General features: G+C 38.7%; 1 protein-coding gene across 5 annotated transcripts in view; it reads right to left on the bottom strand.

Moving 5' to 3' along the window:
* The window catches only part of LOC128684802 (uncharacterized), a 62,116-nt gene that overhangs the window by 29,683 nt on the left and 9,650 nt on the right, over positions 1 to 22,783 (bottom strand). For all 5 annotated transcript variants that reach the window (XR_011394133.1, XM_070101143.1, XM_070101133.1 and 2 more), the window contains 2 exons: positions 14,369 to 14,422; positions 13,436 to 13,638 (listed from right to left, as the gene is read on the bottom strand). Coding sequence is in view for 4 of the 5 variants with exons in the window: in XM_070101143.1 (XP_069957244.1) it covers positions 13,436 to 13,638; positions 14,369 to 14,422 (257 nt within the window). In the remaining variant the exon portion in view is untranslated. The remainder of the gene's footprint in view (positions 1 to 13,435; positions 13,639 to 14,368; positions 14,423 to 22,783) is intronic.

Below are 22,783 nucleotides of genomic sequence, written 5' to 3'. Positions count from 1 at the left end.
ATATAGTTTTGGAGTGGTTGGTGCAATTATTTAATAAATGTATGGAAGAGGGTAAGGTACCTAGGGATTGGCAGAGAGCATGCATAGTTCCTTTGTATAAAGGCAAAGGGGACAAAAGAGAGTGCAAAAATTATAGGGGGATAAATCTGTTGAGTATACCTGGTAAAGTGTATGGTAGAGTTATTATTGAAAGAATTAAGAGTAAGACGGAGAATAGGATAGCAGGAGGCTTTAGGAAAGGTAGGGGTGTGTGGACCAGGTGTTTACAGTGAAACAAATAAGTGAACAGTATTTAGATAAGGCTAACTTCCCTACTCTGTTTTTAACTGACAAATCCATACTTTCCCTAGGCTTTCTTATATAAAGGGAAAGGGGACAAAAGAGACTGTACAAATTATAGAGGAATAAGTTTACTGAGTATACCAGAAAAAGTGTATGGTAGGGTTATAATTGAAAGAATTAGAGGTAAGACAGAATGTAGAATTGCGGATGAGAAAGGAGGCTTCAGAGTGGGTAGGGGATGTGTAGATCAAGTGTTTACATTGAAGCATATATGTGAACAGTATTTAGATAAAGGTAGGGAAGTTTTTATTGCATTTATGGATTTAGAAAAGGCATATGATAGAGTGGATAGGGGAGCAATGTGGCAGATGTTGCAAGTATATGGAATAGGTGGCAAGTTATTAAATGCTGTAAAGAGTTTTTATGAGGATAGTGAGGCTCAGGTTAGGGTGTGTAGAAGAGGGGAAAATACTTCCCGGTAAAAGTAGGTCTTAGACAGGGATGTGTAATGTCACCATGGTTGTTTAATATATTTATAGATGGGGTTGTAAAAGAAGTAAATGCTAGGGTGTTCGGGAGAGGGGTGGGGTTAAATTATTGGGAATCAAATACAAAATGGGAATTGACACAATTACTTTTTGCTGATGATACTGTGCTTATGGGAGATTCTAGAGAAAAATTGCAAAGGTTAGTGGATGAGTTTGGGAATGTGTGTAAAGGTAGAAAGTTGAAAGTGAACATAGAAAAGAGTAAGGTGATGAGGGTATCAAATGACTTAGATAAAGAAAAATTGGATATCAAATTGGGGAGGAGGAGTATGGAAGAAGTGAATGTTTTCAGATACATGTACTTGGGAGTTGACGTGTCGGCGGATGGATTTATGAAGGATGAGGTTAATCATAGAATTGATGAGGGAAAAAAGGTGACTGGTGCATTGAGGTATATGTGGAGTCAAAAAACGTTATCTATCGAGGCAAAGAAGGGAATGTATGAAAGTATAGTAGTACCAACACTCTTATATGGATGTGAAGCTTGGGTGGTAAATGCAGCAGCGAGGAGACGGTTGGAGGCAGTGGAGATGTCCTGTCTAAGGGCAATGTGTGGTGTAAATATTATGCAGAAAATTCGGAGTGTGGAAATTAGGAGAAGGTGTGGAGTTAATAAAATCATTAGTCAGAGGGCAGAAGAGGGGTTGTTGAGGTGGTTTGGTCATTTAGAGAGAATGGATCAAAGTAGAATGACATGGAAAGCATATAAATCTATAGGGGAAGGAAGGAGGGGTAGGGGTCGTCCTCGAAATGGTTGGAAAGAGGGGGTAAAGGAGGTTTTGTGGGCGAGGGACTTGGACTTCCAGCAAGCGTGCATGAGCGTGTTAGATAGGAGTGAATGGAGACGAATGATACTTGGGACCTGACGATCTGTTGGAGTGTGACCAGGGTAATATTTAGTGAAGGGATTCAGGGAAACCGGTTATTTTCATATAGTCGGACTTGAGTCTTGGAAATGGGAAGTACAATGCCTGCACTTTAACGGAGGGGTTTGGGATATTGGCAGTTTGGAGGGATATGTTGTGTGTCTTTATACGTATATGCTTCTAAACTGTTGTATTCTGAGCACCTCTGCAAAAACAGTGATAATGTGTGAGTGTGGTGAAAGTGTTGAATGATGATGAAAGTATTTTCTTTTTAGGGATTTTCCTTCTTTTTTGGGTCACCCTGCCTTGGTGGGAGACGGCCGACTTGTTGAAAAAAAAAAAAAATATATATATATATATATATTGTTAAATGTTGATGAAGATAAAAGAAAGAAAGCCAAGGGAAAGTATGGATTTGTCAGTTAAAAACAGAGTAGGGGAGTTAGTAGATGGGGAGAGGGAGGTAATAGGTAGATGGCGAGAATATTTTGAGAAACTTTTAAATGTTGAGGAAGAAAGGGAGGTGGTAATTTCATGCACTGGTCAGAGAGGTATACCATCTTTTAGGAGTGAAGAAGAGCAGAATGTAAGTGTGGGGGAGGTACGTGAGGCATTACGTAGAATGAAAGGGGGTAAAGCAGCTGGAACTGATGGGATCATGACAGAAATGTTAAAAGCAGGGGGGGATATAGTGTTGGAGTGGTTGGTACTTTTGTTTAATAAAAGTATGAAAGAGGGGAAGGTACCTAGGGATTGGCGGAGAGCATGTATAGTCCCTTTATATAAAGGGAAAGGGGACAAAAGAGACTATACAAATTATAGAGGAATAAGTTTATTGAGTATACCAGGAAAAGTGTATGGTAGGGTTATAATTGAAAGAATTAGAGGTAAGACAGAATGTAGGATTGCGGATGAGAAAGGAGGTTTCAGAGTTGGTAGGGGATGTGTAGATCAAGTGTTTACATTGAAGCATATATGTGAACAGTATTTAGATAAAGGTAGGGAAGTTTTTATTGCATTTATGGTGGAAGACGACCGACTTGTTGAAAAAAAAAAAAATATGATAAAGTGGATAGGGGAGCAATGTGGCAGATGTTGCAAGTACATGTATATGGAATAGGTGGTAAGTTACTAAATGCTGTAAAGAGTTTTTATGAGGATAGTGAGGCTCAGGTTAGGGTGCGTAGAAGAGAGGGAGACTACTTCCCGGTAAAAGTAGGTCTTAGACAGGGATGTGTAATGTCACCATGGTTGTTTAATATATTTATAGATGGGGTTGTAAAAGAAGTAAATGCTAGGGTGTTCGGGAGAGGGGTGGGATTAAATTATGGGGAATCAAATTCAAAATGGGAATTAACACAGTTACTTTTTGCTGATGATACTGTGCTTATGGGAGATTCTAAAGAAAAATTGCAAAGGTTAGTGGATGAGTTTGGGAATGTGTGTAAAGGTAGAAAGATGAATGTGAACATAGAAAAGAGTAAGGTGATGAGGGTATCAAATGATTTAGATAAAGAAAAATTGGATATCAAATTGGGGAGGAGTATGGAAGAAGTAAATGTTTTCAGATACTTGGGAGTTGACGTGTCGGCGGATGGATTTATGAAGGATGAGGTTAATCATAGAACTGATGAGGGAAAAAAGGTGAGTGGTGCATTGAGGTATATGTGGAGTCAAAAAACGTTATCTATGGAGGTAAAGAAGGGAATGTATGAAAGTATAGTAGTACCAACACTCTTATATGGGTGTGAAGCTTTGGTGGTAAATGCAGCAGCGAGGAGATGGTTGGAGGCAGTGGAGATGTCCTGTCTAAGGGCAGTGTGGTGTAATTATTATGCAGAAAATTCGGAGTGTGGAAATTAGGAAAAGGTGTGGAGTTAATAAAAGTATTAGTCAGAGGGCAGAAGAAGGGTTGTTGAGGTGGTTTGGTCATTTAGAGAGAATGGATCAAAGTAGAATGACATGGAAAGCATATAAATCTATAGGGGAAGGAAGGCGAGGTAGGGGTCGTCCTCGAAAGGGTTGGAGAGAGGGGGTAAAGGAGGTTTTTTGGGCAAGGGGCTTGGACTTCCAGCAAGCGTGCATGAGCGTGTTAGATAGGAGTGAATGGAGACGAATGGTACTTGGGACCTGACGATCTGTTGGAGTGTGAGCAGGGTAATATTTAGTGAAGGGATTCAGGGAAACCGGTTATTTTCATATAGTCGGACTTGAGTCCTGGAAATGGGAAGTACAATGCCTGCACTTTAAAGGAGGGGTTTGGGATATTGGCAGTTTGGAGGGATATGTTGTGTATCTTTATACATATATGCTTCTAAACTGTTGTATTCTGAGCACCTCTGCAAAAACATTGATTGTTAGGTAAGACACATATGCAACAGTTAGGTATCTTTATTTTGAAACGTTTTGCCTACACAGTAGGCTTCTTCAGTCAAGTACAGAAAAGTTGATAGAAGCAGAAGAGACTTGAAGACGATGTAATCAGTCCATCACCCTTAAAGTTTTGAGGTGGTCAGTCCCTCAGTCTGGAGAAGAGCATTGTTTCAAACTTTGGAACAATGCTCTTATCCAGACTGAGGGACTGACCACCTCAAAACTTTAAGGGTGATGGACTGATTACATCGTCTTCAAGTCTCTTCTGCTTCTATCAACTTTTCTGTACTCGACTGAAGAAGCCTACTGTGTAGGCGAAACGTTTCGAAATAAAGATACCTAACTGTTGCGTATGTGTCTTACCTAAAAACCTGTCAGTATTTTATACCATTTTAATGTTCAAAAACAGTGATTATGTGTGAGTGTGGTGAAAGTGTTGAATGATGATGAAAGCATTTTGTTTTTGGGGATTTTCTTTCTTTTTTGGGTCACCCTGCCTCGGTGGGAGACGGCCAACTTGTTGAAAAAAAGAAAAAAGAAATATATATATATATATATATATATATATATATATATATATATATATATATATACACCAACCTAGGTAGTAGGTTGGTAAACAGCAACCGCCCAGGAAGGGACTACCGTCCTGCCAAGTGAGTGTAAAACAGAAGCCTGTAATTGTTTTACATGATGGTAGGATTGCTGGTGTCCTTTTTTTCTGTCTCATAAATATGAAAGATTTCAGGTATGTCTTGCTACTTCTACTTACACTTAGGTCACACTACACATACATGTACAAGCATATATATACACACCCCTCTGGGTTTTCTAATATTTTCTTATTAGTTCTTGTTCTTTATTTTCTCTTACCTCCATGGGGAAGTGGAACAGAATTCTTCCTCCGTAAGCCATGCGTGTTGTAAGAGGCAACTAAAATGCTGGGAGCAAGGGGCTAGTAACCTCTTCTCCTGTATATATTACTAAATGTAAAAGGAGAAACTTTCATTTTTCCTTTTGGGCCACCCCGCCTCGGTGGGATACGGCCAGTGTGTTGAAAGAAAGATATATATATACAGATATATATACACAGAGTAGGGGAGTTAGTAGATGGGGAGAGGGAGGTATTAGGTAGATGGCGAGAATTTTTTGAGGAACTTTTAAATGTTGAGGAAGAAAGGGAGGCGGTAATTTCATGCACTGGCCAGGGAGGTATACCATCTTTTAGGAGTGAAGAAGAGCAGAATGTAAGTGTGGTGGAGGTACGTGAGGCATTACGTAGAATGAAAGGGGGTAAAGCAGCTGGAACTGATGGGATCATGACAGAAATGTTAAAAGCAGGGGGGGATATAGTGTTAGAGTGGTTGGTACTTTTGTTTAATAAATGTATGAAAGAGGGGAAGGTACCTAGGGATTGGCAGAGAGCATGTATAGTTCCTTTATATAAAGGGAAAGGGGACAAAAGAGATTGTAAAAATTATAGAGGAATAAGTTTACTGAGTATATCAGGAAAAGTATACGGTAGAGTTATAATTGAAAGAATTAGAGGTAAGACAGAATGTAGAATTGCGGATGAGCAAGTAGGCTTCAGAGTGGGTAGGGGATGTGTAGATCAAGTGTTTACATTGAAGCATATATGTGAACAGTATTTAGATAAAGGTAGGGAAGTTTTTATTGCATTTATGGATTTAGAAAAGGCATATGATAGAGTGGATAGAGGAGCAATGTGGCAGATGTTGCAAGTTCATGGAATGGGTGCTAAGTTACTAAATGCTGTAAAGAGCTTTTATGAGGATAGTGAGGCTCAGGTTAGGGTTTGTAGAAGAGAGGGAGACTACTTCCCGGTAAAAGTAGGTCTTAGACAGGGATGTGTAATGTCACCATGGTTGTTTAATATATTTATAGATGGGGTTGTAAAAGAAGTAAATGCTAGGGTGTTCGGGAGAGGGGTGGGATTAAATTATGGGGAATCAAATTCAAAATGGGAATTGACACAGCTACTTTTTGCTGATGATACTGTGCTTATGGGAGATTCTAAAGAAAAATTGCAAAGGTTAGTGGATGAGTTTGAGAATGTGTGTAAAGGTAGAAAGTTGAAAGTGAACATAGAAAAGAGTAAGGTGATGAGGGTATCAAATGATTTAGATAAAGAAAAATTGGATATCAAATTGGGGAGGAGGAGTATGGAAGAAGTGAATGTTTTCAGATACTTGGGAGTTGACGTGTCGGCGGATGGATTTATGAAGGATGAGGTTAATCATAGAATTGATGAGGGAAAAAAGGTGAGTGGTGCGTTGAGGTATATGTGGAGTCAAAAAACGTTATCTATGGAGGCAAAGAAGGGAATGTATGAAAGTATAGTAGTACCAACACTCTTATATGGATGTGAAGCTTGGGTGGTAAATGCAGCAGCGAGGAGACGGTTGGAGGCAGTGGAGATGTCCTGTCTAAGGGCAATGTGTGGTGTAAATATTATGCAGAAAATTCGGAGTGTGGAAATTAGGAGAAGGTGTGAAGTTAATAAAAGCATTAGTCAGAGGGCAGAAGAGGGGTTGTTGAGGTGGTTTGGTCATTTAGAGAGAATGGATCAAAGTAGAATGACATGGAAAGCATATAAATCTATAGGGGAAGGAAGGAGGGGTAGGGGTCGTCCTCGAAACGGTTGGAAAGAGGGGGTAAAGGAGGTTTTGTGGGCGAGGGGCTTGGACTTCCAGCAAGCGTGCATGAGCATGTTAGATAGGAGTGAATGGAGACGAATGATACTTGGGACCTGACGATCTGTTGGAGTGTGAGCAGGGTAATATTTAGTGAAGGGATTCAGGGAAACCGGTTATTTTCATATAGTCGGACTTGAGTCTTGGAAATGGGAAGTACAATGCCTGCACTTTAAAGGAGGGGTTTGGGATATTGGCAGTTTGGAGGGATAGGTTGTGTATCTTCATACGTATATGCTTCTAAACTGTTGTATTCTGAGCACCTCTGCAAAAACAGTGATAATGTGTGAGTGTGGTGAAAGTGTTGAATGATGATGAAAGTATTTTCTTTTTAGGGATTTTCTTTCTTTTTTGGGTCACCCTGCCTTGGTGGGAGACGGCCGACTTGTTGAAAAAAAAAAAATATATATATATATATATATTGTTAAATGTTGATGAAGATAAAAGAAAGAAAGCCTAGGGAAAGTATGGATTTGTCAGTTAAAAACAGAGTAGGGGAGTTAGTAGATGGGGAGAGGGAGGTAATAGGTAGATGGCAAGAATATTTTGAGAAACTTTTAAATGTTGAGGAAGAAAGGGAGGTGGTAATTTCATGCACTGGTCAGAGAGGTATACCATCTTTTAGGAGTGAAGAAGAGCAGAATGTAAGTGTGGGGGAGGTACGTGAGGCATTACGTAGAATGAAAGGGGGTAAAGCAGCTGGAACTGATGGGATCATGACAGAAATGTTAAAAGCAGGGGGGGATATAGTGTTGGAGTGGTTGGTACTTTTGTTTAATAAAAGTATGAAAGAGGGGAAGGTACCTAGGGATTGGCGGAGAGCATGTATAGTCCCTTTATATAAAGGGAAAGGGGACAAAAGAGACTATACAAATTATAGAGGAATAAGTTTATTGAGTATACCAGGAAAAGTGTATGGTAGGGTTATAATTGAAAGAATTAGAGGTAAGACAGAATGTAGGATTGCGGATGAGAAAGGAGGTTTCAGAGTTGGTAGGGGATGTGTAGATCAAGTGTTTACATTGAAGCATATATGTGAACAGTATTTAGATAAAGGTAGGGAAGTTTTTATTGCATTTATGGTGGGAGACGACCGACTTGTTGAAAAAAAAAAAAATATGATAAAGTGGATAGGGGAGCAATGTGGCAGATGTTGCAAGTACATGTATATGGAATAGGTGGTAAGTTACTAAATGCTGTAAAGAGTTTTTATGAGGATAGTGAGGCTCAGGTTAGGGTGCGTAGAAGAGAGGGAGACTACTTCCCGGTAAAAGTAGGTCTTAGACAGGGATGTGTAATGTCACCATGGTTGTTTAATATATTTATAGATGGGGTTGTAAAAGAAGTAAATGCTAGGGTGTTCGGGAGAGGGGTGGGATTAAATTATGGGGAATCAAATTCAAAATGGGAATTAACACAGTTACTTTTTGCTGATGATACTGTGCTTATGGGAGATTCTAAAGAAAAATTGCAAAGGTTAGTGGATGAGTTTGGGAATGTGTGTAAAGGTAGAAAGTTGAATGTGAACATAGAAAAGAGTAAGGTGATGAGGGTATCAAATGATTTAGATAAAGAAAAATTGGATATCAAATTGGGGAGGAGGAGTATGGAAGAAGTAAATGTTTTCAGATACTTGGGAGTTGACGTGTCGGCGGATGGATTTATGAAGGATGAGGTTAATCATAGAACTGATGAGGGAAAAAAGGTGAGTGGTGCATTGAGGCATATGTGGAGTCAAAAAACGTTATCTATGGAGGTAAAGAAGGGAATGTATGAAAGTATAGTAGTACCAACACTCTTATATGGGTGTGAAGCTTTGGTGGTAAATGCAGCAGCGAGGAGACGGTTGGAGGCAGTGGAGATGTCCTGTCTAAGGGCAGTGTGTGGTGTAAATATTATGCAGAAAATTTGGAGTGTGGAAATTAGGAAAAGGTGTGGAGTTAATAAAAGTATTAGTCAGAGGGCAGAAGAGGGGTTGTTGAGGTGGTTTGGTCATTTAGAGAGAATGGATCAAAGTAGAATGACATGGAAAGCATATAAATCTATAGGGGAAGGAAGGCGAGGTAGGGGTCGTCCTCGAAAGGGTTGGAGAGAGGGGGTAAAGGAGGTTTTGTGGGCAAGGGGCTTGGACTTCCAGCAAGCGTGCATGAGCGTGTTAGATAGGAGTGAATGGAGACGAATGGTACTTGGGACCTGACGATCTGTTGGAGTGTGAGCAGGGTAATATTTAGTGAAGGGATTCAGGGAAACCGGTTATTTTCATATAGTCGGACTTGAGTCCTGGAAATGGGAAGTACAATGCCTGCACTTTAAAGGAGGGGTTTGGGATATTGGCAGTTTGGAGGGATATGTTGTGTATCTTTATACATATATGCTTCTAAACTGTTGTATTCTGAGCACCTCTGCAAAAACAGTGATTGTTAGGTAAGACACATATGCAACAGTTAGGTATCTTTATTTTGAAACGTTTTGCCTACACAGTAGGCTTCTTCAGTCGAGTACAGAAAAGTTGATAGAAGCAGAAGAGACTTGAAGACGATGTAATCAGTCCATCACCCTTAAAGTTTTGAGGTGGTCAGTCCCTCAGTCTGGAGAAGAGCATTGTTTCAGACTTTGGAACAATGCTCTTATCCAGACTGAGGGACTGACCACCTCAAAACTTTAAGGGTGATGGACTGATTACATCGTCTTCAAGTCTCTTCTGCTTCTATCAACTTTTCTGTACTCGACTGAAGAAGCCTACTGTGTAGGCGAAACGTTTCGAAATAAAGATACCTAACTGTTGCGTATGTGTCTTACCTAAAAACTGTCAGTATTTTATACCATTTTAATGTTCAAAAACAGTGATTATGTGTGAGTGTGGTGAAAGTGTTGAATGATGATGAAAGCATTTTGTTTTTGGGGATTTTCTTTCTTTTTTGGGTCACCCTGCCTCGGTGGGAGACAGCCAACTTGTTGAAAAAAAGAAAAAAGAAATATATATATATATATATATATATATATATATATATATATATATATATATATATATATATATACACCAACCTAGGTAGTAGGTTGGTAAACAGCAACCGCCCAGGGAGGTACTACCGTCCTGCCAAGTGAGTGTAAAACAGAAGCCTGTAATTGTTTTACATGATGGTAGGATTGCTGGTGTCCTTTTTTTCTGTCTCATAAATATGAAAGATTTCAGGTATGTCTTGCTACTTCTACTTACACTTAGGTCACACTACACATACATGTACAAGCATATATATACACACCCCTCTGGGTTTTCTAATATTTTCTTATTAGTTCTTGTTCTTTATTTTCTCTTACCTCCATGGGGAAGTGGAACAGAATTCTTCCTCCGTAAGCCATGCGTGTTGTAAGAGGCAACTAAAATGCTGGGAGCAAGGGGCTAGTAACCTCTTCTCCTGTATATATTACTAAATGTAAAAGGAGAAACTTTCATTTTTCCTTTTGGGCCACCCCGCCTCGGTGGGATACGGCCAGTGTGTTGAAAGAAAGATATATATATACAGATATATATACACAGAGTAGGGGAGTTAGTAGATGGGGAGAGGGAGGTATTAGGTAGATGGCGAGAATTTTTTGAGGAACTTTTAAATGTTGAGGAAGAAAGGGAGGCGGTAATTTCATGCACTGGCCAGGGAGGTATACCATCTTTTAGGAGTGAAGAAGAGCAGAATGTAAGTGTGGTGGAGGTACGTGAGGCATTACGTAGAATGAAAGGGGGTAAAGCAGCTGGAACTGATGGGATCATGACAGAAATGTTAAAAGCAGGGGGGGATATAGTGTTAGAGTGGTTGGTACTTTTGTTTAATAAATGTATGAAAGAGGGGAAGGTACCTAGGGATTGGCAGAGAGCATGTATAGTTCCTTTATATAAAGGGAAAGGGGACAAAAGAGATTGTAAAAATTATAGAGGAATAAGTTTACTGAGTATATCAGGAAAAGTATACGGTAGAGTTATAATTGAAAGAATTAGAGGTAAGACAGAATGTAGAATTGCGGATGAGCAAGTAGGCTTCAGAGTGGGTAGGGGATGTGTAGATCAAGTGTTTACATTGAAGCATATATGTGAACAGTATTTAGATAAAGGTAGGGAAGTTTTTATTGCATTTATGGATTTAGAAAAGGCATATGATAGAGTGGATAGAGGAGCAATGTGGCAGATGTTGCAAGTTCATGGAATGGGTGCTAAGTTACTAAATGCTGTAAAGAGCTTTTATGAGGATAGTGAGGCTCAGGTTAGGGTTTGTAGAAGAGAGGGAGACTACTTCCCGGTAAAAGTAGGTCTTAGACAGGGATGTGTAATGTCACCATGGTTGTTTAATATATTTATAGATGGGGTTGTAAAAGAAGTAAATGCTAGGGTGTTCGGGAGAGGGGTGGGATTAAATTATGGGGAATCAAATTCAAAATGGGAATTGACACAGCTACTTTTTGCTGATGATACTGTGCTTATGGGAGATTCTAAAGAAAAATTGCAAAGGTTAGTGGATGAGTTTGAGAATGTGTGTAAAGGTAGAAAGTTGAAAGTGAACATAGAAAAGAGTAAGGTGATGAGGGTATCAAATGATTTAGATAAAGAAAAATTGGATATCAAATTGGGGAGGAGGAGTATGGAAGAAGTGAATGTTTTCAGATACTTGGGAGTTGACGTGTCGGCGGATGGATTTATGAAGGATGAGGTTAATCATAGAATTGATGAGGGAAAAAAGGTGAGTGGTGCGTTGAGGTATATGTGGAGTCAAAAAACGTTATCTATGGAGGCAAAGAAGGGAATGTATGAAAGTATAGTAGTACCAACACTCTTATATGGATGTGAAGCTTGGGTGGTAAATGCAGCAGCGAGGAGACGGTTGGAGGCAGTGGAGATGTCCTGTCTAAGGGCAATGTGTGGTGTAAATATTATGCAGAAAATTCGGAGTGTGGAAATTAGGAGAAGGTGTGGAGTTAATAAAAGCATTAGTCAGAGGGCAGAAGAGGGGTTGTTGAGGTGGTTTGGTCATTTAGAGAGAATGGATCAAAGTAGAATGACATGGAAAGCATATAAATCTATAGGGGAAGGAAAGAGGGGTAGGGGTCATCCTCGAAAGGGTTGGAAAGAGGGGGTAAAGGAGGTTTTGTGGGCGAGGGGCTTGGACTTCCAGCAAGCGTGCATGAGCGTGTTAGATAGGAGTGAATGGAGACGAATGATACTTGGGACCTGACGATCTGTTGGAGTGTGAGCAGGGTAATATTTAGTGAAGGGATTCAGGGAAACCGGATATTTTCTTATAGTCAGACTTGAGTCCTGGAAATGGGAAGTACCATGCCTGCACTTTAAAGGAGGGGTTTGGGATATTGGCAGTTTGGAGGGATATGTTGTGTATCTTTATACGTATATGCTTCCAAACTGTTGTATTCTGAGCACCTCTGCAAAAGCAGTGATAATATGTGAGTGTGGTGAAAGTGTTGAATGATGATGAAAGTATTTTCTTTTTGGGGATTTTCTTACTTTTTTGGGTTACCCTGCCTCGGTGGGAGACGACCAACTTGTTGGAAAAAAAAAAAAAAAATATATATATATATATATATATATATATATATATATATATATATATATATATATATATATATATATATATATATATATATATATATATATATATATATATATATATATATATATATATATATATATATATATATATATATATATATATATATACATACATACATACATATATATATATATATATATATTTTTTTTTTTTTTTTTTTTTTTTTCAACAAGTCGGCCGTCTCCCACCGAGGCAGGGTGACCCAAAAAAAAAAGAAAGAAAATCCCCAAAAAGAAAATACTTTCATCATCATTCAACACTTTCACCACACTCACACATTATCACTGCTTTTGCAGAGGTGCTCAGAATACAACAGTTTAGAAGCATATACGTATAGAGATACACAACATATCCCTCCAAACTGCCAATATCCCAAACCCCTCCTTTAAGGTGCAGGCATTGTACTTCCCATATATATATATATATATATATATATATATATATATATATATATATATATATATATATATATATATATATATATATATTTATATATATACACACACACACACACACCAACCTAGGTAGTAGGTTGGTAAACAGCAACCGCCCAGGGAGGTACTACCATCCTGCCAAGTGAGTGTACAACGAAAACCTGTAATTGTTTTACATGATGGTAGGATTGCTGGTGTCTTTTGTCTGTCTCATAAACATGCAAGATTTCAGGTATGTCTTGCAACTTCTACTTGCACTTAGGTCACACTACACATACATGTACAAGCATATATATACACACCCCTCTGGGTATTCTTCTATTTTCTTTCTAGTTCTTGTTCTTGTTTATTTCCTCTTATCTCCATGGGGAAGTGGAACAGAATTCTTCCTCCGTAAGCCATGCGTGTTGTAAGAGGCGACTAAAATGCCGGGAGCAAGGGGTAGTAACCCCTTCTCCCGTATAAATTACTAAATTTAAAAGAGAAACTTTTGCTTTTCTTTTTGGGGCACCCTGCCTTTGTGGGACATGGCCGGTGTGTTGAAAGAAAGAAAGAATATACGTATATATGTGTATTATAGAAATATAATACATTTCTCAGCTATACCTGTTTTTGAATTGCATCAAAGGCCCGCCATAGATTCCCATTTTCACTTGCTATAATTCCAGCTTTCTGCAACTGAGCTTCCCTTTTTTTCTTTAAGTGTTCTTTTTCTGCAAAAAAATTGTGCCCACATTCACATGCGTATTTGCGACTAGGAACTATCGCACTACATTTTGGACACCTTTTTTTACATCTGCCTTGAAGACCTGTAAGAACACATTATAATATAAATCATATGGGAAACAGAACATTTGAAAATTATATATGAGTGACTACATAATACGTATACTGTACTAAAAGGGCATATTAATGAGAAGTAACCTCTTAAAGGAGAAAAAATAATTTTATTTGGGATATGAACTAAAGAAAAAGAATGGATAGACTATGAGGCTGGAACAGCAAATATATGAGAATAGAATTAAGTAAATATATACAATAAATAGAAATGCTAGAAGCTGATAATAGACTAAAACAAGTAAAGCAAGACCATGCTAACAAAACTGCTAGCAACCAGTATCCAGAATATTATGTTTGAAAATTTTGCTGTTCACTATGGGAAAGGGAAAATACATTTTAAATACTCAGGTGACCAGGACTCAAACACTTACTGTAGATAAGCGAATGAAATTGGTCACCTGATCATGTACACGCCAGTCACAGAATCTTTGAAGCCTGATAGAAGAGGCAATCAACAGAAAAACCTGGGCCAGGCTGCAAGGGCAGAAAAACCTGGTGAAGCCAGTCAAAGGTACTTCACACATAAACCTAGAGTTTCTGAATCATCATATTAACAAAAACCTTGCACTAATAAAAGTCAATGGCCTAACATTCATTCTGCAATCTGTTAAACCATTTGTAGGGCTCCTTAATAAAGCTTAGCTTATCTTACAATTTATTACAAATATGGAGGTTGTACAAAATATCCAAAATGCTAACCTGAAGTAGAAGGCATTGAATTTTCTTCCAAAGATTTCCTGTTGCTGCCCAGTCCTGTAAATAAAAAAAATGTAAAAAAAATTTATTTATTTATTTATTTAGTAATTTGAGCATGCATACAGAGGTACAAAAAAATACAGGTAAGAGCAGCATGCCAAAGCCACTTGTATGCATAGCATTACGGGCTGGCTTAAAATTAACTTAAGATTAACTAAGCAATGATGTAATCAGTGATAAAACATTATTGTAAACAGATAACAATAAAGCACAAATGAGTATTACAAAGACAGGTCATATGGTTGCATGCATTGCTGTACATTCAGTCGAATGGAGTATTCTGTTAGGTAGTGTATTTAAAAAATAACAAAGTTAGATTGGGTCTTAGGTTTAACATTTATGAGGAGGGGTTTGGGATATTGGCAGTTTGGAGGGATATGTTGTGTATCTTTATACGTATATGCTTCTAAACTGTTGTATTCTGAGCACCTCTGCAAAAGCAGTGATAATGTGTGAGTGTGGTGAAAGTGTTGAATGATGATGAAAGTATTTTCTTTTTTGGGATTTTCTTTCTTTTTTGGGTCACCCTGCCTCAGTGGGAGACGGCCGACTTGTTGAAAAAAAAAAAAAAAAAAATTGTGAGAAACATTTAAGATATACAATTTATAAGGTTCAGTTATTCAGTATTTATTTGGTTTTGGGTGAGTAAGTGATCTTTGAGAAGAGACTTGAATTTATAAACAGGTAGTGTTTCTTTTATATTTACAGGTAATGAATTCCAGATTTTAGGGCCTTTTATGTGCATTGAGTTTTTGCATAGCGTGAGATGGACATGAGGAACATCAAAGAGTGATCTGTGCCTTGTGTTATGGTCATGTGTTCTGTTGAGGTTGGCAAGGAGATGTTTGAGGGGAGGGTTAATATCAGAGTTAAGTGTTCTATGTATGTAATAGGTGCAGTAATAAGTATGGATGTTTTGTATGGTGAGTAGGTTTAGTGTTTTGAGTATTGGTGGAGTGTGCTGCCTGTAGTGGGAATTTGTTATCATTCTGACTGCAGCCTTTTGTTGGATAATTAGTGGTCTGAGATGGTTAATTGTTGTTGAGCCCCATGCACAAATTCCATAGGTGAGATAGGGGTAAATAAGAGAGTGATATAGGGCCAGGAGGGCTGACTGTGGAACATAGTACCGTATCTTCGATAGCATGCCTACAGTCTTGGAAATTTTCTTAGAAATTTGTTGTATATGTGTATGAAATTTGAGTCTATTATCAAGGTGGATTCCTAAGAATTTTCCCTCTGTTAGCTTTGTGATAGGTGATCCATTTATCATTATGTTAAGAGGGACATCTGTAGCTCTGTTACCAAACTGAATGAAGTAAGTTTTGTCAATGTTTAGTGTAAGTTTGTTAGTCCTCATCCAGGTAGACATTTTCTGTAATTCAGTATTTACAGTATTGGCTAGCGTGACTGGGCTCGGGTGAGAGAAGACGTATGTAGCGTCATCTGCAAATAGTGTGGGTTTGAGTAATTGCGAAGTGTTTGGTAGGTCATTTCTGTATAGGAGAAAGAGAAGAGGGCCAAGGACACTTCCCTGTGGGACACCAACTGTAATTGGTTGTGCGGAAGAGTTTGCCCCATTTGCGTACACATATTGGCTTCTGTTGCTGAGGTATGACTTGAGGTAGTTGAGGGAGTGCCCTCTTATACCATAGTGTGACAATTTTATGTGGAGCAAGTCATGGTCAGCTGTATCAAAAGCTTTACGTAAGTCAATGAAGATCCCCAGTGGGACTTCTTTTTTCTCTATTGCAGTGTATATATGTTCTAGCATGTGTATAATAGCATCATTAGTACTTTTATTAGGCCTGAATCCAAATTGGCAGGGGCTGAGTATGTTTTGGGAGATGAGGTAGGAGTAGATTCGTTTATGAATTAATTTTTCGAAGATTTTTGAGAGAGGGTGTAAATTGGATATTGGCCTATAGTTATTCAACTCTGTTTGGTCTCCTCCTTTATGGATCGGGGTGACCCTTGCTATTTTGAGAACTGTAGGGAAGGTGGAGAATTCAGTGGATTTGTTAAAGAGTGTTGCAATGATTGGTGATAGCACTTGTGACACTTTTTTGTATATAAAGGGTGGTAAGGTATTTAAATCTCCTGCCTTGTTTTTTAGTGCGTTGATAATAAGGGAGACTTCGTATGGGTTAGTCGGAGCTAAGAACAGTGTGTTCGGGTAGTTGCCAGTGAGGTAGTCATTTGGTGGGGTATCTGAGCTTGAGATTTTATTGGCAAGGTTTTGTCCTATAGTGGAGAAGAAATCATTGAGTCTGTTTGCTGTTTCTGTTGGTGGGAGTTGGGGTTCATCTGATTTTGCTAATTTTATTTCGCTATTTCGTGATATCTTTTTTGTTCCCAGAATTTCTGATAGGGTCTTCCAGGTCTTTTTTATATCACCTCGTAAGTTGGATAATCTGTTCTCATAATACAGTTTTTTTGCCCTTCTTATCAGGCTGGTTAGGACTGACGAGTAACGTTTTGTTTGGTCTCTGGTTATGTGACCCATTCTGTACTGTTTTTCATATTGGTGCTTTGTATTTATGGATTTGAGAATGCTGGGTGTTAGCCAGGGACTGTTCAGTCTCTTAGCTGTCATCTGTTTAGTTTTTTTAGGGCAGTGCTTGTTATAGAGGTATTGGGTCTTTTTTAGAAAATTATTAAAACATTCGTCAATATCTGTATAGATTTCTAGCTCAGTGTGCCAGTCAATGTTTGTTACTGCTGTTGTGAAGTTATTAATGGCTGCCTCATTGTGAAGTTTGAAGGTGACTTTAGTAGTGTCTTGGGGTAATTTACCAAGAGTTGTTATGAGGAAAGTAGGGTAGTGGTCTGTGATATTATCTGTGATTATGCCTGATTTTAAAGGGGATATGGTGTTGGTCCAGATGTGGTCAAGTAGGGAAACACTAGTCTCTGTAACTCTTGTAGGTTTTGTTACTGTTGGTAGCAACATGCAGTTACTCATTGTGTTTGTGAATTCAGTAATGTGTGGGTCCTGGTCTTGCAGGAGATTTATAATGAAGTCACCTGAGAGTAGTAAGTGATCTTTGTTCATGCGTGCATCAGTTATCATACTTCCTAGGTTTTGACTAAATTGGCTAATGTTTGACTGTGGAACTCTGTAGATGTTTATCAATGTGAGAGGTTTTTGTAGGTATTTGGATTTGAATTTAGCTATTATATATTCCCCATGTTCATCCCTTGTGCAAGTATTAGTGATACATTCTAGTTGGTCTGAGTAGTATATAGCTGTGCCACCCCCTTGTTGGTCTGGCCTACAGTTGTGTATGTCTGTGTAACCAGGAATGGCATAGACATCTGTAGTATCAGGCTTTAGCCAGGTTTCAGTTAGTGTAATGATGGACATATTGGCATGCAAGGAATTTAGTAATGCTATGAGGTCACTGTAATGCTTGCTTAAAGATCTGATATTGTAGTTAAAGACAGTTATGGTGTTGTTAGCTTTGAGGAGTGCCTTTGATTGTTCTGCTGTGTAGTAATTACAGTAACTGTTTGATTCATTTAAGTCATTAAATAAGAGGTTGGTATCAGGATCAATGCTTGTAATCATAAGATTTGTAGTGAATCTATAGTTAGAATAAAGTATAACACAAAGTAAATAGTCTAAAGCAAAAAATAGCACCTGAATTATTTAACAAATGTAAAAATAATGAGCTAAGGTAGTTTTTTTTTTTTTTAAAGCTAAAATAAAGGAGACAATATAAAAGGGACTAAAATAATTTGTGGTGAACAAATAAAGTGATGATCAAATAATGGAGCTTGGGAATATGATAGTAGGTAGTACTTTAAAGGTAATTCTTTAAAGTTATAATTAGGGAAAACAATATAAAAGGAACTAATATAAGTTGTGGTGAACAATAAAGTGGTAATCAAATAAATGAGCTCTGGAATATAATGGCAAAATAGTGAACTTATTACACTTTAGCACCTGAGAATAGCACCTTGATTATTTTAACAATTGTGAATATATGAACTAGGGTAGTTATATAAAGCTAAAATAAAGGAGAAAATATATAAGTGACTAAAATTAAGTAATGGTAAACAAAGTTAAATGGACAGATAGTCACTATGAAATAATATTGGTTTAGGAGTAAGATCTGATTTGTAATATTAAATAAGTTGAGCAGTTTATTGCACAATAAAAAGTAAAAAAATATGAGGTAGTTGGTACTAGCTAGCAAAAGATAGTTTTGGTACTTGCAAAAAAGTAATTGGAATATACACTAATTGCACACACAATAAAAAGTGACTAAAAAAAACAAGTAGTGGTAAACAAAATTAAATGGACAGGTAAGAACAATGAATAATATTAATTTGGAGTAAGATTTGACTTGTAACATAAAATTATGAGCAATTAATAGCAGTAAGAAAGAAGTATAAAGTATTGGAGGTAGTTGGCATTACCTAGTGATGAAAAATAAAAAATAATAATGCACAATATAATAGTAACGTACACAATATGCACCACACGTATATATGTATTAAGGGAACTTATCTAATCTGTTACAGAAATGTCAGCTTTTCTAAGGAAGGTAGAGAAATCATGTTCGTTTGAGATAGTATATTGTTGTCCTGTTGATGTTTTCCTTACTAGTATTTTCCCATCTCGCGTGAAACACTGATGTATTTTGTTTTCCTGTTTAAGTTTTCTCAACCTGAACAGAAGGTTTGGACATTTTCTTGTTAGATACTCATTTATGTACACTCCATTTTTCATTGTAATTGCTGATTTAATTAGGTCCTTTCTTTTATCGTATGAATGAAGTCGGATCATTAAACTGTGTTTACTTCCTGGTTTTCCTAACAAACGTGTTTCTTTGATTTCATTGTTTTGCACAATGACTTGTACGTGGTTCTGTATTATCCTGATAGCAGTTTCTTTGCACTGTGCTTGGGTTATGTCACTAGGAATGTGTGGACTGTTTATTATAACTGCATCAGACAACTTATCTTGTTCAGTTTTGTCGTCCTGGAAATCAAGGTATTCATTTAGTCGAGTGTGCATGTTCTGATTCCAGTCCTTGATTGCTTCTTCAACCTATGTAGGTATGTATGTATGTATGTATGTATGTATGTATATGTATATGTATATGTATATGTATATGTATGTATATGTATGTATGTATGTATGTATGTATGTATGTATGTATGTATGTATGTATGTATGTATGTATGTATGTATGTATGTACAGTGGAACCTCAGTATACGACCTTAATTCATTCCAGAAGGCTGTTCGAGTGCTGCTCTGTTTGAGTACTGAACAAGTTCTTCCCAACCAATTTTCTGTTTGGTTGGCTGTTATCACTAATCACTGTAGGCCCCATGGTGACTTTATATAAATAATAAAAAAAAAAAAAAAAAAATGCAAAGAAACATGAAATACAGTGGAGCCCCAAGTTTTGGCTGCCCTGAGTATCAGCTGCTTCGAGTTTCAACCGCTATTTTTGGCCACTTTTTTTTGTCCTGAGTTTTGGCCGTTGTCCCGTGTTTCAGCCGGCGTACCAGACCTGTCTGCCTGCCCGTGCCTGTGCACCTCCCCGGGCAGGCATCCTGAACTAGTCTAGCTTTGTTTATCCTTAAGTGAACATTACCCTGCATGCTCATCGAAACATTTCACAATAAATTCATTGTGTTTAGTGCTTGTTTATTGATTGTGACTGTGAAATAAGCCACCATGGGCCCAAAGAAACTTCATAGTGGCAGTGAGGTAGTGGTTGAGGCAGTGATGGAGGAAGTGGTGGAGGAAGTGGTAGAGGCAGTGGTGGAGGCAGTGGTGGAGGCAGTGGTTGAGGCAGTGGTGGAGGCAGTGGTGGAGGCAGTGGTTGAGGCAGTGGTTGAGGCAGTGGTGGAGGCAGTGGTGGAGGCAGTGGTTGAGGCAGTGGTTGAGGCAGTAGTTGAGGCAGTGGTGGAGGCAGTGGTTGAGGCAATAATAAGTCCTCCCTCTCTCCTCTTCCTTATCTTCCAGAAGCCAACAAGAGACTTTAATAAAGGTACGTAAATGTGATTTTAAATGTTTATTTAAATGTTTATTTATGTATTGTATTACTCATTTAATACTATATATGCATGTTTTAAGTACTATATGTATGTTAAACTATAGTTATTCTTTAAAAAATTTATTTTTTGTGAATATTTTTTTGGGTCTGGAATGGATTAACTGTATTTACATTATTTCTTAGGAAAATATTGCTTCAACTTTTGGCTGTTTTGAGTTTAGGCCTAGCTCCTGCAATGGATTACTGCCAAAACTTGGGGTTCCACTGTACACAGTTTACAGCAAAGTTCTGGCAGGTCGTATATGTTTGGTAGAGTTCTGAGCTTTGTTCGAGTAGGGACCTGGTCACATACCAAGGTTCCACTGTATATGTACATATATACATATATATATACTACAATGGAACCTCTGGTCACAACCATAATTCATTCCAAAACTCTGGTCGCAACCCAATTTGGTTGTGACCCGAACCTCATTTCCCCACTTTGCGTTTATTTTTTATTTTTTTAGATTTATGCATGCTAGGCTTGTAAACTTCATGTTAATATGATTTTGTAAGTGTATTTTTAGGGGTCTGAAATGGATTATCTAATTTACATTATTCCTTTTAGGAAAAATTCATTCGGTACCCGAACAGATCAGCACTTGAACACCCTTCTAGAACAAATTAAGTTCAAGTACCGAGGTACTACTGTATATATTTTTTCAATGCACCAGCCATATCCTACCGAGGCAGGGTGACCTAAAAAGAAAAACTTATGTTTTTCTTTTTAGGTCACCAGGAGCTTTGAATCAACCCCTGTAACCACATATAGGTGAATACACATACACCCACACACACCCCCACACACACACACACACACACACACACACACACACACACACACACACACACACACACACGTGAAGTTGATGAGAAGAATTCACTCGATCGAAGACCAGGCAGAACTACAAAGGGATCTGGACAGGCTGCAGACCTGGTCCAGCAATTGGCTCCTGGAGTTCAATCCCACCAAGTGCAAAGTCATGAAGATTGGGGAAGGGCAAAGAAGGCCGCAGACGGAGTACAGTCTAGGGGGTCAGAGACTACAAACCTCACTCAAGGAAAAAGATCTTGGGGTGAGTATAACACCAGGCACATCTCTTGAAGCGCACATGAACCAAATAACTGCTGCAGCATATGGGCGCCTAGCAAACCTCAGAACAGCATTCCAACATCTTAATAAGGAATCATTCAGGACCCTGTACACCGTGTATATTAGGCCCATATTGGAGTATGCGGCACCAGTTTGGAACCCACACCTAGCCAAGCACGTGAAGAAACTAGAGAAAGTGCAAAGGTTTGCAACAAGACTAGTCCCAGAGCTAAGAGGTATGTCCTACGAGGAGAGGTTAAGGGAAATCAACCTGACGACACTGGAGGACAGGAGAGATAGGGGGGACATGATAACGACATACAAAATACTGAGAGGAATTGACAAGGTGGACAAAGACAGGATGTTCCAGAGATTGGACACAGTAACAAGGGGACACAGTTGGAAGCTGAAGACACAGATGAATCACAGGGATGTTAGGAAGTATTTCTTCAGCCACAGAGTAGTCAGTAAGTGGAATAGTTTGGGAAGCGATGTAGTGGAGGCAGGATCCATACATAGCTTTAAGCAGAGGTATGATAAAGCTCACGGCTCAGGGAGAGTGACCTAGTAGTGATCAGTGAAGAGGCGGGGCCAGAAGCTCGGACTCGACCCCCGCAACCTCAACTAGGTGAGTACAACTAGGTGAGTACACACACACACAGCCAAATGCAAAGTCATGAAGTTTGGGGAGGGGCAAAGAAGACCGCAGAGTATAGGCTAGGTGGACAAAGACTACAGACCTCACTCAGGGAGAAAGATCTTGGGGTGACCATAACACCGAGCACGTCACCGGAGGCACACATCAACCAAATAACTGCTGCAGCATACGGGCGCCTGGCAAACCTGAGAATAGCATTCTGATACCTTAATAAGGAATCGTTCAAGACACTGTACACTGTGTATGTTAGGCCCATACTGGAGTATGCAGCACCAGTCTGGAACCCACACCTGGTCAAGCACGTCAAGAAGTTAGAGAAAGTACAAAGGTTTGCAACAAGGCTAGTTTCAGACCTCAGGGGAATGTTGTACGAGGAAAGGTTGAGGGAAATCGGACTGACGACACTGGAGGACAGAAGGGTCAGGGGAGACATGATAACGACATACAAGATACTGCAGGGAATAGACAAGGTGGACAGGGACAGGATGTTCCAGAAAGGGGACACAGAAACAAGGGGTCACAATTGGAAGCTGAAGACTCAGACGAG

This window comes from Cherax quadricarinatus, chromosome 5, assembly GCF_038502225.1.
Source record: "Cherax quadricarinatus isolate ZL_2023a chromosome 5, ASM3850222v1, whole genome shotgun sequence".
Taxonomy (NCBI): Eukaryota; Metazoa; Arthropoda; class Malacostraca; order Decapoda; family Parastacidae; genus Cherax; species Cherax quadricarinatus.
The sequence above is the reverse complement of the archived record's forward strand: the minus strand, read 5'-3'. Positions and strand labels throughout refer to the sequence as shown.